This window comes from Xenopus laevis, chromosome 6S (assembly GCF_017654675.1).
Source record: "Xenopus laevis strain J_2021 chromosome 6S, Xenopus_laevis_v10.1, whole genome shotgun sequence".
In the NCBI taxonomy this organism is placed as follows: Eukaryota; Metazoa; Chordata; class Amphibia; order Anura; family Pipidae; genus Xenopus; species Xenopus laevis.
The window spans coordinates 101,929,556-101,946,256 of NC_054382.1; the positions used below are offsets into that span (position 1 = coordinate 101,929,556).

At 38.1% G+C, this 16,701-nt stretch overlaps 1 protein-coding gene across 1 annotated transcript; it reads right to left on the reverse strand.

Annotated features, from left to right (window-relative positions):
- Positions 1-995: 995 nt before the first annotated feature.
- cyp7a1.S (cytochrome P450 family 7 subfamily A member 1 S homeolog) lies at positions 996-5,524 on the reverse strand. Its single transcript, XM_018223742.2, has 6 exons — positions 4,842-5,524; positions 4,288-4,528; positions 3,567-4,177; positions 3,290-3,420; positions 2,570-2,748; positions 996-1,984 (listed from the first exon to the last, which is right to left on the reverse strand). The coding sequence occupies exons 1-6, from the start codon at positions 5,075-5,077 to the stop codon at positions 1,685-1,687; spliced, it is 1,698 nt and encodes a 565-aa protein (XP_018079231.1). The 5' UTR covers positions 5,078-5,524; the 3' UTR covers positions 996-1,684.
- Between the last annotated feature and the right edge of the window lie 11,177 nt (positions 5,525-16,701).

The window sequence follows — 16,701 nt, forward strand, 5'->3', positions numbered from 1 at the left end:
CTCTCTGGGCACTGTGGTACCAAAGCAGCCTCAAATAATGATGTTTGCTCCACAGTTGGGATGAGGTTTTGCTGCTGGTGGGCAGAGATTTTTCTTCTCTCTAATAACATTGCAAAAGAGTTAAACTATTTTCTCATCTGTCTACAGTATATTGTCTCAGAGATGTTGTGCTAAATCCAGTTTTTAGTGTGGATTGATAAACTCCCAGGCCAGATTTATGGGTCTATGAAACTATGCCTCAGATAATGTCCTTTGATTATATTGGTTCATTTTAATAAAGACCATTACGACCAAAAACACAAAAAATAGACAACACCACTTTCACTACATTTAATGAAGTATTTTGGTTCCCCAGTGCTTTTGCTGTCCATTACCTCCCACTCCTAAGGTGGCAATTTTACAATGCCCATAAATGTTTAAAGGTAATCACATGTTAATTTGCAGTTGGCATTTGGATTTAAGCCTTTGTCCTTTACAGTAAGCCATAAACATCAGGGTTTAGGGATAACTAAATAAGCAGGCACCTGAGTACATACTTTGTAGGTGGGGTTAGTTATATCAATGACCCCCTTCTTTGTACTCACTTTTGTTGGGCCACAAATCCAGAAATCCCCTTACAGATCCCTGCATAAGAGACCTCTCAGTCCCACAATTACAACCATCCTGTTTTTTTCACTACCATGTAAAGAAGAACAATTAACTAGGGGTCTTCATTGACTACCAACCCAATAACCCTTTGGTTTTCATGTGGCACATGGTCATTATGTTGGGTTAGCACAGAAAAAAACCCCAGTGTACTCAGTTTATTGAATGTTTATGACTTTGGGGGATGATATGGTGTGGTTATAAAGGGGGGTACAATGTAGCACAGAAATGCCAGTAGTAAAATTTCCAGTTTTATGTAGTCGCAGTGCAAGCAGTGATCCCTGTGGAAGGCAGATGGCATTGGCTTAATAGGAGCTATCTGAAAAATAGTCACTTTTTCTTAACAGTAATCAATATATTCAGCAATGATAAAAAATTTTTTTATTATTCATTAAAAAAGTACACATACTATACACCAATTAACACATTATTTACATTAATAGGTTACCTAAACATATGTATGGGTTTATGGGCATTATGCTGAAAGTCTGAGCTGTACACAGGTTTAGAAGTCATCATATACATTTTATTTACAATTTATTGCACGCTATACATGTAATTACATTATAATTATAGCCATGTTAAACCCCTAGCTTTCTAGATGTGACTGGGCCTGTAGCTTTCAATGGGATTCTGAAAGTTTTTGTCCAGCAACATCTAGTGGTGCTCAGGTTTCCCCATGTCAGGCCGATAAGATACACCTATAACTATTAGCAATAATAATATAGTTTTGTAAGAAAGAAATAGAAGTATTTACAGAGGGATAATAGTTTAAACACTATAATACAAATGAGAATGTAGAACTGGCACATGATTTGGGCAATATCTGAATGTTAAATAAAGTCTGTAAATTGCAGAATAAGTACTAGGGTTAAGAAGAGAACCAACTTTTAAATTAGGGGTGTCCAGTTTATGGCCTCTTAGTTGTTTTATATCAACTCCCAGCGCTCCCCTTGGACTGAGGTATGCTGGTAAATAAAATAAATTAGAAAACAGATGCTGGGGCTGTCACTTGGCATTGTATTTGGAACTTTGCTGCTTAATGAGCTTTTAACGTGTATCTGAAATCAACATCATGCGTTGGCTGTAAGACTCCTAACCCTGCGCGGGACTGGTCTAATGGTGGAGATCTAACATTTTTGTCAACAAGTTCCATGTCAAAGTAGCATATGATCAAAGTCAGCATCTGTTTAATCTCATGGACAGCAAATTGTCTGCCAGGACACTTGGTTTTTCCAGATCCAAATGGCATGTAGTAATATTTCAGCTTGCGGCCGTTAAGGAAAAAATTGGTCTTTTCTTTTCCATCTTCTCCCAGATAGCGGTCATACTTAAAAGTCTGAAATATAAAATGATGAGATGAGCATAAGGACTAGAAATGCTAAAATATGCTTGCCTTATGTATTGTAACGTGTGTGCACAACCACTACTTGAAAAAAGGCACTGAAATATGTGTGCATTAAAAGGTCATACACATATTGGATGCAACCAAATAATCCTATGCTTAATGTCCTAATGCACTAGTTGAGCTTATTAATGCAACTGAGGCTCTACATGTATAGTACATAGGATGCTGGGAGATGGAGCATGCAGAGGCTCAAGGGAAGGTGGAATTTCACCTTTCATTTACTAAGACTCCATACACACACTACATTTTGCCACCAAGAAATCTCATGAAATTAAGGGGCATCACTATACAGGCCAATGTTCTGCTTGCAAAATGCTTAGTCTAACAAAGCAGCAATGACACACTATATTCATCATACTGCAGATGGTTGCTTCGAAATTCCCCAGTGTTGAATATTGTACTGCTTTTTAGTGGGCAAATTAACTCTACAATTCTGGGTTTTACTCTCTACACTTTAGAAGAAACATTCTGATTTGCACCTATTTTTGGCTCCTTTATAAGTAACATATTACTTACATTAGGGTTCTCATAGATGTCAGGATTTAAATGAACCACCTGTGGGTAAAGTGCCACAATATCATCTTTTCGGATGTAGTATGCCTGGTTGTCATCCATATGTAACACGAAATTCTCTTTGGCGACTCTGATGTTTAGTGACGCACTGGATAGCCTCATTGCTTCTTTAATTATGCTGTCTGTATTAATCAAAAGAAGACAACTAGTTTTTATTTGTTGTCAAAAATACTTATCCTATATAAAATAATAACAGGTGCAATGTTTCCTCTAGTCAGAGTAACCCAAAATCAGAAGCAGGTAGCATTTATTAGGCTGCTGCATGAAAGCAAATACCTGATTGGTTGCTATGGGTTACTAGGCAAACAGCCTTTATCTCTGTTAAATCTGCTTTTTACTGGTGTAGGACCATTAAGCCAAAAGCAAAGATATGCAACTCTTATAGCCACATGGCTGAGAGCACACAGATAAGTTCTTGCTTAATATAGGTTTGTTTTCAGGGCAAGGATACAAATACTACTGTGTGAATGTATTGACTTTTAACTCTTGATTTTTTCAGTACAAACAAAAGGGAAGCAGAACAAGGCATTAAAATTTGTATCTGTACTGAAGAAAGAAATTTCTAAAAAAATACACTCTTCTAGGCTGTAAACATCAAGGAAAACTAGCAAACCCAACATTATTTTACTGTTAGATTAAACAGAGTAATAAAAAAAATCTTACCTAGGACTGGCATATCATCTAGTTCATGACGGTTGAGAAATATATATTTGCCATCATTGTTGACTTTCTGGGAAGCCTTTTCTAAAACCCTATGGACCTCTTCTTTGGATGCTTTCATTGCATGTGGGCACCTAATCAAAAGAAGAAAAATTCATGCATACAGATTTGGAGAAGTTGTTTCTACAGTTTGTCTACTGTATTTCTCTCCTTTCTATCTTGGTTTTTAACACCAGTAGAACTTCTACATAAGAAGAAAGATTGGTGGATGCCAACTTACTTGAGAAGATAGAAAACACTCCAGAATGTTGCAGGTAATGTGTTTGCTTGTGAAGCCCACAGGAGAGCCAGATGAGTCTTTGCTTTTTCCGTGTCATTTAAGCTAGTCATAGTGTCATTCATTAACATGCGCAGGCTGACAAGTTCAGAGATGTTGTATCGCTTTCTCAGGTTCTCATGCAGAAGGTCCTTGGCAAGGTTTTCTCGGGCACTGTAGGCTGATTTGAATACATGGATTGGTAATCCCGCTACAAGAGCAGGAAAAATCTTGTCAAACTCCTTGAAATTCTCAATAGCGTTGAGGATGAGAGCTCTCTGTGCTTCTTGTCTGGCAAGATTCTTGTCTTCTAGTGAGTTAAACTCTTTGCCAAAAAGTGTTAGGTACCCAGCCTCAAACATCACACGGTAACAGAAGGCATAGAGACCCTCAGTCACCCAGGCTTTACTGTTTACTTCGTAAGAACTGTTTTGCAACATGGTATGTTGAAGATTTTCCATCATGCTTGAAATGAGAGGGTCCAGGGCTTCACCCTGCAGGGTTTTCAGAAACGAGTCATGCACAATTTGGGTTAATTCGCTGTCAGACGAGTCCAACATGCTATGCCCAAATGCCTGAGACACAAAAGAAAAAACAATTATTTATGTAACATGGTAAATATATACTGTATGTGAGATATGATTATATTTTATATATTATTTAGCAAAAATAAAAAAGTCTTTACCTTGGCAGAGGTTGCAAAGTGGAACTTTTGCCAATCAAAGTGCCGGCCATGCCTCATTACTGAACTGAATGAAAATGGATCAGTCACAAAGTGAACAAATTGGCCAGCTATTTTGCAGGTGAAGATATTTCCAAACTTATTTTGCCTCACTCGGAGAAACTCAAGGGGATTGGCACCGAACTGCAGGGCACATCCAAGGTAAGGAATGAGTCCATTCTCTAGAGGAGGTTCCCCAGGTTTCCTAAAATAACAGTTAACTAATTAGTCTGAAATAGTTACATAAATATTCATCACACCTGTGCATTTAGTCAGTTGTAGTATCAGTAACTGCAGAGACATTTTTATTTCTGTTGAGATTTGCTTTTTACTTAGGGTTTGTAAACTCAATAATACAGATTAATTACATAAGATCCAAAAGGGAAACACTAGTACTGGTGTTCTAGTTTATTTGCCAAAATGTAAGGTCTTAACAATTTAAAATTAAATAAAATAAGATCAGTGATGAAGATATAGATGGATAGATAGGTGTAAATGATGGAGATGCTCTTTCTTACCTTCTTCGGATTCCAACAATAAGCCAGAAAAAGCAGCACAATGCTACGACTAACCCCCATATAAATGATACTGTCAGCATCTTGACTGGTCTAATGGTATGATCAGAGAGTTGGAACAGAGCACTCCTTAAGCTTAATGCCAAGAGTAATGCTAGAGGGTGGAAAAAAGAGCCATACTTATATACCCACAAAGGGAAAAGGGGGCTGTATAACAACTGAACTCCAGTAACCATCATAAGCTATTCATTAACCTGTCAAACCAATGGAAGTCTTTGTGGGCCTCAAGCCTTACAGCTGACTGTAAAAAAAAAAACCCAGAAGATCTTTAAAACAAATGTTACCTAGACCATTGCAGCAATGGCCTTGATCAGAGTTCACAGTTATGCAGTGACATTCCAATGTAAGCAAAAGGTTGTAATAGTTGATAATGTGAAGGTCTCTTAGGTGTGTTCAGCCCTCCGCATGCAGTTTCACTAGCTGATGATTAGAGATGAAAGTCAGGGTTACTAGAGAGCAAATTCCTCTTCTGAAGACCGTCTGCCATCATACAGACAGTATACTCTTACCCATAATATATTCACAGCAAAATGTTAATGTGTGTGTCTTCATGTCAAATGCAAATAATGATGTTTTTAAATGTTTATAAATGAGGGACACACACTGAATAATTTAACCTAAGACATGAAGGTGTAATATCCAGACATTAGGCCACAAATAATGTCATTCTGCATCTAAAAACCACATTTGTAAGTTGGTAACTATGTACACAGAATAATCTTTATTTGATCTGTGAGTGTCATTGCTGGACATGGTGCACATTTGAGCTCATTGACCAGATCAACATAAATAAAGAACCGCCCACATGTGATAATTAAGAATAATAACACTCTCAGAATGTGATTGAGGGGGGTGTAAACCTTCCATAACAGAGTTGTTCAACCATGGATTACTGGATACAACTATACAAAGTGCTAACACCTTAAGTGATGCCATACTTCTTTAGTTTACTGGTCAGTACGTCTATTGACACCTTCAGCCCTAAAGAAATATGCGAAAACAGTGCGTCTCTACGTGCCAGTAAGTGGAAGATCATTTCACTAATGTGCCTTTATATTACTGCTATGGGATTCCTGATCGCACTGTGCTGTGGAGCCTCATTATTATTAATTTCATGATGTAGGCTGAGGGCCAGTGTAAATTTGAAAACGGGCCACAATTGGCCCCTGAGCCGCACTTTGGACATACCTGGTTTAAAGGAACAGTAGTAACAAAAAAGTAAAGTGTCCTAAAGTAATGAAAATATAATGTACTGTTGTGTAGCACTGGTAAAACTGGTGTGTTTGCTTCAAAAAAACAGCTATAGTTTAGATAAACAAGCTGCTGTGTATGGGATAGCCATTCAAAACCGAAAAGTTTTGCCAGTGCAGGGCACCAGTACATTATATTGTCTTTCCTTTTTCCAGAGATTTTGCAAGATCAATGAAAGAGAATGCCACCATGGATATGTAAAATTGAAGGTTGCATGTTTCTGTATAGCTATGCCGTTTGTATTCAGTTAGCATGTTGGCAACTCATCCGTTTATGTTTATGAAATATACCAAAGGGCTGAAAACCTCAGAAATTACTGTAAATGGCTGAATTGGAAACTCTCCTTGCATAGATTTCAGCATAGCATGCATAAAGACACGTGCCAGCTGTAGCAAATACATAACATAAATATGATGTATGTTGTTTTTATATTTATTTGGTTTTCTGGTATGGTTATCTTACATTCTGATCCATTAATGAAGGGCACTAATACATTCCCCACCTCTTATTTTGTCCGCCAATTCACTTCCAATAATTTGCACATAAGTGCTATTGATACACGGAAACCCTGGACTTTTTTGCCACCCTGACGGTAATTCCAAGGTCTTCACAGTGGGCTGCTTCAATAGGTGCAGCAGTTTAGCGCCTAAAGAATCGCATGTAGACATTTTTGTGCAGTGCTCAAGAAATTATGCAATCTTGACTCCAAAAATGCAGTGTGTGCGAATCATCTAAAGATGTACAAGCTATTTCTGAGCTTTTGGTGAATTGGCAGAACGGTGGCAGACACAACTCCCCCTCACACCTGCAAGTCCTTACTAACACCCATAAGGTATTGTGTGACCCTGAAAATTTCTAAGACTGCACCCTGCAACTAAGCTCTGCCCTGCATTGTGCTACTCTTCATTGCAGATCTTTTGAAGCCACTCTGTTCTTTTGGATAAAATAACCAAGAGTTTTCCAGTGCATCTTCTTTTTATTGTTTTATGTTATTATAATGAAACACAAGAGGCAATACTGTATTATAAGTAGAAAATGTGGCACAGCTGCTAGATAAGCGGAGAGTTCTACATGTAAGAGCTGTATTGCTGCTGGCCTAAGATACTGCAATAATTGTGTAAACTACAAGTTAGATAAAGAAGATAATACACCCAGTTTTATCGTTTTACAATCCAACGCTAAAACTTGAGTACATGCTGCTGGTAATTGCTTTTTCTTGTAATATATTCTTCTTTTTGTACTTGTTTAATATATGCATTTGGTGCAGGTGCTGGTACTTCCCAATGAACCCCTAACTAGAAATCTTAGGCAAAATGTTTAGGGGCAGATTTATCAAGGGTCGAATTTCGAAGTAAAAAATACTTCGAAATTCGACGATCGAATTTAAATACTTTGAATTCGAATATCGAATTCAAACTTTTTTAATCGAATTTGGGTATTCTGGGGTTGAAGTAAAATCGTTTGATCGTTTGATTAAATCCTTCGTATCGAACGATTCGAACGATTTTATCATACAATCGAACGATTTTACTTCGACTTTAAAAAACTTAGAAAAATGCTGTAGAAGGTCCCCATAGGCTAACATAGCACTTCGGCAGGTTTTATTTGGCGAAGTATTGAAGTCGGAGTTTTTTTAAAGAGAATATTCAAACTATTTTACTTCAAATCAAAGTCGAAGTTGTAGTATCCTATTCGATGGTCGGAGTATCCAAAAAATGACTTTGAATTTCGAATTTTTTTACTTTGAAAATTCCCTCAAATTCACTTTGACCCTTGATAAATCTGCCCCTTTATTGTCTACAGGAAACTGTCTCCTTGTTAAAATTACTTTTTCTGTTTGCCCTTACTTATCAAGCAATCAGCACTTTCTTTGGTTTAAGGAGTTCAACGTGAAATAAAACGTAGAATTATCAAAATCTGTTATTGAGAGGAGGGCATTACAATGAGATCAGATGAAAGCTGTTCATATTCCTAGGCAGAGCAGCTTGATAAAAAAAAAAAAATGACCAGTATGGGATAACAGATCATTCTGTTATTTGGATCTTCATACAGTAAATCTGCTAGAAAATCATTTAACCTTTCCTTAATTCTGAGCTGTCTGGATAATAGGTTCCAGATAACATAACCCGTACCTGTATTATAATTTTAGTATCATATATTAATATAATAATTAATATATTTAGCATGTAGATAAATAAGATGATTAAATGTCTTAGCAATAATTAAAAGTGCATACCATGGTATGATATAGTACCATGGTACCTGCATTTGGTAACTGAATATAAATTCCCAAAGTCTTATTTCGAAATTAAAATATTATTCATTAGAAAGTTTGTTGAATAGCAAATTTTAATATACTTTAATCTTACTTTTTGCATTATATAAAACAGAATTTATTACAAAATCAATACCCAATAATGTATCTCTTACCCTCTCCCCAAATGTGGTTCCTACTAGAACTTGAATGGCATCATCCATGGCTACAAAGCTGCTGATGAATACAAATTATACTGGAGTTTCTGAAACAAACATAAGTTCAGGGTTACAGTATACAGTATTTAAATGCATTTGAAATCTTTAAAGGTGGTGGTATTCCTTAATGCTAGAAACTGCAGGGAAATTAAATATTTATTTATTTATTAAATATTGAAATATTTATAAGAAATAAGAACATTTACACAAAGTGCTATTTTTTTTTTTAAACAGAGGTCTGAAGACTTTTAGGGGGTTATTTATCTAAATCTGAAAAGTTCTCACTATTTTATGAAAACTACTCCGACCAAATCCGCACTGACTTTCCCCCCTTATTTATCAATACATTTTTCCGAAAATCTTTCTTGCATGAAAAAACTGGATAAAATCATGAAAAAAATCTGAATCATACAAATTTTTCAGATTTGATGCCAAAAACTGCGCCTTTTTTCGGATTTGACATTCGAAACCTCTGACTTTTTGTAGATTTGAAAAAGGCTGGTCTGAGTTGGAGTACTTTTAATTTAATAAAGTTAATAAATAACCATACAAAAAAAAAAAAAATTGGTTGCGCTCAAACTCTATTCCCTCCTTCAGTGAAGTTAATTTAATTGGGCTGATTGTTGCCACCGCTCACCCTGTAACTGCATGGGCCCAGATGGAAATGCCCTGGACCTTTCACTTATTCAAATAAACACAAAACGTGATTGTGAATACAGTGATGCAAAATAAAAATGAATACATTTGTACCTATTGCATAATTATTATAAATATGAACAGCTAAAAGTTAAACTATTGCATCCACTATATCCTTGCAAATTATTATTATTATATTTTATATAATCTGCGACTTTTAAGCAACTTCTTTTCAAATATGAGTTCAAAAGAGATTAGATTATATTACAAATGACTATGTCACCCTCTCCAGTCATATTAGTGTAAATGCATCTAGGAACAAAATAGCAAAGGAGACTATAAAACATTTAAATATCTGTTGTACAGGTAAGGGATGCCTTACCCAGAAACTTACGGTATGGAGATCTAATTTACTGAAACATTCCTTATCTAGAAACCAGAGGGCCCAAGCATTTCAGATAACTGTCCTACACCTGTACAACAGGTAGAGCCTCTGCTACTAAAAATAAGCAGATAAGCACAAGGTTTTTCTCCATGGCACCTTGTCGTATGACTGCTAAAAAATATTTAAACATTAGGATTGTTTTGCCATCATTATGGATTCATGCTGCTTAGTTAGGATCTAAGCCATCGTCTCCCATAATTCTACTTTTCTGGATAAGGGATCCCATCCCTGTACAATTAAACACACATATTAATGATAGTCTCCTTTGCTGTTTTGTTCCTAGGCATTTAAACATTACAATAACCCAATAGGATGGGTTTGATCTCAATGTAGATACTTTTATTATACTTTATAATAATTATATATCCTGTAATAACTTAAAGGGATCCAGTCATCGGAAAACATGTTTTTTTCAAAACGCATCAGTTAATAGTGCTACTCCAGCAGAATTCTAATTCCATTTCTCAAAAGAGCAAATAGATTTTTTTATATTCAATTTTGAAATCTGACATGGGGCTAGACATTTTGTCAATTTCCCAGCTACCCCTGGTCATGTGACTTGTGCCTGCACTTTAGGAGAGAAATGCTTTCTGGCAGGCTGCTGTTTTTCCTTCTCAATGTAACTGAATGTGTCTCAGTGAGACATATGTGTCTCAGTGAGACATGGGTTTTTACTATTGAGTGTTGTTCTTAGATCTAACAGGCAGCTGTTATCTTGTGTTAGGGAGCTGCTATCTGGTTACCTTCCCATTGTTCTTTTGTTTGGCTGCTGGGGGGGGGAAAGGGAGGGGATGATATCACTCCAACTTGCAGTACAGCAGTAAAGAGTGATTGAAGTTTATCAGAGCACAAGTCACATGACTTGGGGCAGCTGGGAAATTGACAATATGTCTAGCCCCATGTCAGATTTCAAAATTGAATATAAAAATTGTAATAGTATATTGTGCTTTTATTACAGAGAAAAAACAAACCAGTCCCAGATTCTGTATTGTTTAAATACATATAAACATTCAAAGGTTTATGGATAACATGTTTCCATATAAAAGATCTCATATCTGTAAGATTACTTTAGTGTATGGTGAGCAAGACCATAAGACACAATTCTTCTGAAGTCAGAAATATTAGGAATGTGCTCAGTCATAACTATTTTGATTGGACACAGTACTGAATCCTCTGCAAAAGACCTGGCTGAATACCAAAGAGAATATTTTTTACATGTGGACAATTACCTTAAATGATTAGAATTTTCAAATTATGTTTGGGTTGGATGGTCTGTAAAGCCTCATGTTTTCATCCAGCCCTGAATCAGATTTAGCCAAACAGCCATGGATTCAGAGGAAAATTCTATATTCAACATAAAATTAATAAACTCCTTAGCTTGAGATCTACACAGCTGGCAAAGATAAGTGGCTTGGACCATTATTATACAGCAGGGGTTCCTAATATTTTTTTTACCCCTGAGCCACATTCAAATGTAAAAAAAATTTGGAAAGCAACATAAACATTCAAAAAGGTCCTGGTGGTGCCAAATATGGGCTGTTATTGTCTATGAGGACTGGCAGCCTACAGGGAGCTCTGTTTTGCAGTACACCTGGTTTTTATACAACCAAAACTTGCCTCCAAGCCAGTAATTCAAAAATAAGCACCTGCTTTAAAGGTCACTGAGAGTGGCATCTAGAGGGTCGGAGAGCAACATATTGCTCACCTCAGTATGCGATGGATTTTAAAAATATCATAGAGCAGTATTGCCACCTTCTGTAAAAATATATGTAATGCAGAAGATGCAACAGGCAGTGATAGGCATCACTTGAAATTTCAGCGTCCTCACATGTTCTCCCTAATTATTCAGAAGGGCAACATGTTTCCTGCTGTTGATGTATGTAGTTTGCATGTTTATTGCATGCACCCTTCACTGTACAGTGTTGTGGAATATGTTGCCACTATATAAATATGTATTAATAAGAACAATGCAGTACAATACATTTCTTTTATAAGAGCACACACATTTTATAAAGTACCTTGAAGTAGAGTACCTTTCTTTGGAAAAGTTGGTGGTATTACAGCCTCTCCTACACCTCCACAGGGTTAACAATCACTGAGAATAGGAACAGGACCGCAACCAGTGGAGTGGCAGGAGTGCCAAAAAAGTTCGGGCATCAAGGCAGAATCATCAGGGAATGATTTACAGGTGTATGTTAATGGGTTGGGGCTTAAAAGCTCCCTTCTTTCTCACTAGAGCTTCTGAGTTAAGGGTAAGTGCACTGTTAGTCTTACTATTCACACTGTCTGCTGGGGGACCTGATTTTAAATGCACTACATACTTACAATGCTAATGGATAGTGTAGGACTCACGTACAATAATGGGCCTTGACATGGCACGTGAGCTTACATATTTTGGCCAAAGTGTGGTAATAACTCCTCAATTTTTGTAATAATTATTTGTAAAGGCAAACTGTGCACTGGCAATTTTTCTTTCTTTGTGTACAAATATTGGCTTTTTATCATTTATAGCAGCAGGTCAAAACCAGATTGTGGATTATACAGAGCGCTGGCACAAGGGTGCCTCTAGCTGCTGGTCAACACGACAGCTCGAATTAGACCAATCAATGGCGATTTCTTTTTGTGTTTTTCGTTAGCACCAACTCATGTCCGCGAAAAAATGCTCTCGCCAAAATGCTGAATAGCTCCGACCCGGGGTGGAAAGTGCCAAAGTCTGCAACTGCTGGAAGGTACCTGACACATTTTCCTTGTGCAAATAGCATTGGGGATGCAGCTGAAAGAGAAGGGCCACCTGTCCTTGCTATAAGCTCTGCCCTTCCTTGTGTTTAAACAGTGCTCAGCTGGTGGAGTGCACAAACAATTAGGCTTGAAAACACAAAACTTTCTTTTATCCAACCACTACACTGCACAGACAATTTTTTAAAGAAGCTTTTGTGGCTATGGTCAAATGGTCTCCCAAACTATCCTGCATGTATCTTACTTTATAAGATATCCAGAACAAAATATAACTTCTACATCTCACTAACAATACAACTGTAAAGTCAGTGCCAAGAGAAGGCACCACTGAGCATGTTTCAATCGCCAACCAAATGTTGGGGTATCTTTTCTAAATTAGGTTATTGAATTAAGCTTCTTCATTCAAAAAATTGTTCCAAAAGGAAGCAAATCAGAGAAAAAGCAGACCCATGCTAGTCTACTACTCTCATTATATGACTATGAAGATTTTCATTCATCCAGGTCATGGTATATCTAGTATCGGTAAATCTAAAAACAACTGGACTTGCTGAGCAAGTCCAGTTGTTTTTAGATTTACCTATACTAGATATACTCTCATTATATACTGGCAGGAGAAATGAATGAGGGATGTTGTAGAAATGTTAATTGTCACTTTTGCATTTAATGCAGAATATCATTATTATTTAGTTTACATTTTTTAATTGTTTTATATTTTAAGTCCAGCTCTTCTCTCAGATAACAAGTTCTCAGCTCCCAGTTGATGTAGAGCTATCATCCCCAATCAATGGCTTGAGAACAACATGTTCCTTGACAACTCATTAGATTACTGGAAAAGGCTTCATGGCAGGTACATATTTTTGATGCACGGGGGTCTTAGAAGTGACAACAAGACAATCATAGGATGCAATAGACTGGTAGTCCACATGAGACAAAGCAACAGCCACTTGTCTGGCAACCCCTGGGAATATCTGTTATGTTTATGTGACGTTTCAACTCTTTATCTACTTTAATGTGGCTTCCATGCAGAGTATTCTGATCTTCCACATCTTGGAACTAGGGTTGCCACCTTTCCCTCTGGTAACTCTGGGCAGGGAGGCAGGACGATGATGTCACCAGTTTGTGATGTTGTGGGTGGGGTAGTGACATCGCGGGGCAGGGCCAGAGCTATGACATGGCGATCTACAATTGACAGAATAACATGTCAATCTTAGGAAATCCTGCCTGGTTTTTCAAATTAGGAAACTGAGTAGGCAGTTTTGACCTGGAGAGACCACCCCGAAACCAGGTTGTCCAGGTCAAAACTGGACAGGTGGCAATCCTATTTGCAACATTGGCTCCACCCAGCTGTCATCAGCCTAAGAGCATAAAGATTTTATTATAATCACAAACAAGATAAGGGAGCACCACCCATCAATTGAGAAAACCAGCGGATGGTGTGCAGGGTTAAAGAGATTGAGTATTGAGAAGTATTGAGAAAAAGGAAAAGTTAACCCTTGAAACTGCACCACCCCATCCAGTAGCCTTGAAACCCATGGAACAAGGTTAAAACTTAACTTTTACTAATAATTAATTAAAAAAAATTTTGTCCAGGAGAGCATTTAAAACCAAGTTAGGCACAGGGAGCCAACGAACCCTGTTAGCTAAAGCGAAATTTGCCACCCCTGGGTCAAATGTAACGCTAATACATAGAGTCTGTAGTGAACCACTACAGTCTATAGTAACTAACTGCAATAGTGTGGTGTGGAACACAACTGCGATACTGGCGTAAAGCAGAAGAGAACAAGGGTCTCATAGGCTGTAACCAATATAGGCAACCTCTCAAATGCCTTTGACAAAGCCTGCTTAATGCGGGTGAAACGCGCGTCAGGCGCATTGTAGTTTGGTTAGGCAGGGTGACTGAATTACAAAGTATTTAGGCCACGGCTTTGCTCCACAAATGGGAGGGAATCTCTGTGGGTGAAGGGGTGGGCGATTTACGGAACCGCTGTCTGGGTAGTTTAGACTTAAGCTGCTAAAGCACCACCATCGACTCTGTACTTATGTATTACCCTGTATTAATATGTGGATCAATTTTTGATGCCACCTAGACACAGTAATTCCTCCAAAGCAACGGAGGGGTGCGTTTGAGGGTGAATGGGTGGCGGATCTATTAAGACTATGAATTGTTTGGTGGTGGATAAACAAGGGGGACAAGCTGAGAGGTTGCCTATATTGGTTACAGCCTATGAGACCCTTGTTCTCTTCTGCTTTACGCCAGTATCGCAGTTGTGTTCCACACCACGCTATTGCAGTTAGTTACTATAGACTGTAGTGGTTCACTACAGACTCTATTTATTAGTGTTATATTTGACCCAGGGGTGGCAAATTTCGCTTTACCTAACCATGGTTCGTTGTCTCCCTGTGCCTAACTTGGTTTTAAATGCTCTCCTGGACAAATTTTTTTTAAATTAATTATTAGTAAAAGTTAAGTTTTAACCTTGTTCCGTGGGTTTCAAGGCTCCTGGATGGGGTGGTGCAGTTTCAAGGGTTAACTTTTCCTTTTTCCCTTTTCTCAATAAAGATTTTATTAAGCAGCTATTATATAGAAGCATACACAATTTGTATAAAACATTGTTTAATAAGTAACTGTACAGAAGTAAATTAGATGAATGCAAATTAGAGAATGCAGACTAGAATATGGATAAATTAACTATAAAAAATTTACACCATGCCACTGATCACTTTGATTTATCAACTGTTTTAAGGGTCGGTTCACGTTTAAAATTACGTTTCAGTATGATGTAGTCAGTGATGTCGACAGTGAAAATTCGCTGTGGATCTTCATTTTTAAATGTTGTTTTTCCAATTATTTAGCATTTCTGTGTTCAGCAACTCACCATTTTAGAATTTCAACAGCTATCTGGGTGCGAGGGTCCAATTTACCCTTGGAACTAGGCAGAATGGAAGATGAACAGGATAGGGTCTGAATTAGGTAAGGAATACCATGTAACAATAACATTGTATCCACATAGAAAATTGTTGGCTGCTGAGGTCAGTGCTTTGTACATTTCTATAGTTCTACTCTGCCATATTGACTTTTCATTCTATGCTTAAAAGTGTCCTTACAGGGTCCTGAGTTTGATTCCAATCCGGGCACAATCTACAAGTTTGTATGTATGTAAAATGGACCCTATTGTGCAGGGCTGGTCCTATCAAATGTGGGGCCCAATTGGGACCATGTTGGCGGGGCCCCTAGACAAAGTTTTGCTGGCTCCCGACACACCAAGTATTTAGGAAAATAAGGGCATACAGGCACAAAATAGAAAGGAAAGGGGCAGACAAGGTAAGAGAGTGAGAGGAGTTGGGGGCAGGCCAGGCAGCATCATGTGCTGGGGGAAATATTACCTGTGCTGCCCTCTGGTGCGGGGCCCCCAGAGGCGCGGGGCCCAATTGGGCCCAATTGGTCCAATAGGCCTAAGGCCGGCCATGCTATTGTGTGTGAGTGTGAATGTGATAGGGATTGTAGTGTGTAAACTCCCCTGGGGCAGGGAATGTTGTACAATCTCTACAAGGTGCTGTGAGAATGTAAATACAGTGCTGTCAAGCTGGTGCTGGTGGATGAAATTCTCTGAAGTGTGTTTGATGTCAGCAGAAGTGACGTCACTGCACACAGGCACAGGCAGAAGTGATGTCACTGCACACAGGCACAAGTGACGTCACCGCACACAGGCAGCCGCAGAAGTGACGTCACTGCGCATATATTTCATTAGGTGTATACCCTTGCCGGCTATGGGGAGCAACACATAAGCCATAGCTGTATAGCAACTAGCAAGTGTCTCATGGGGCTTTATTTCCCCTCTTCTTCCATATTATAAACATTTCTAAAGCACCAACACATTCTGCACTACTGTACAATAGAATGTTGTTTTTTGACATATATCAATACTCATCCATACAGAGGAAAAGGGGGGCGTGCTCAGTAAAGCCGATAATCCATTTTAATAAAATTGAGGGAGGAGGGGTTAAAACATAATTTCTACTGGCCAAGGTGGCACTTCTCCTGGCAAATGATTTTGCACGTTTTGTGTGTTCAAGAGAGTGGAGGAAATTACTATATTAAACAACACCCCACTCTACAGCCTACGACTTCCCGTTACCCGTAGCAACAGTCACGATCGCTACTTGTCGGAAAATTACGTCACATGACTTGAGCCTGCCCACTCCCCTTCTTCCTGTTCTCTGCGAGACTGAGCGCTAGTCTTTGTCTTCCTGTGAGCGTCGTGA

Bases quoted from the DNA above. Each gene is read 5' to 3' on its own strand.
- cyp7a1.S (XM_018223742.2), bottom strand. From the start codon at position 5,077: ATGATGGTTACTGGAGTTCAGTTGTTATACAGCCCCCTTTTCCCTTTG. The intron at 4,178-4,287 runs GTAAAGACTTTT...TTTGTGTCTCAG, and splicing joins ACTTTGCAACCTCTGCCAAG to GCATTTGGGCATAGCATGTT. The intron at 1,985-2,569 runs GTAAGTAATATG...TTTATATTTCAG, and splicing joins ACATCTATGAGAACCCTAAT to ACTTTTAAGTATGACCGCTA.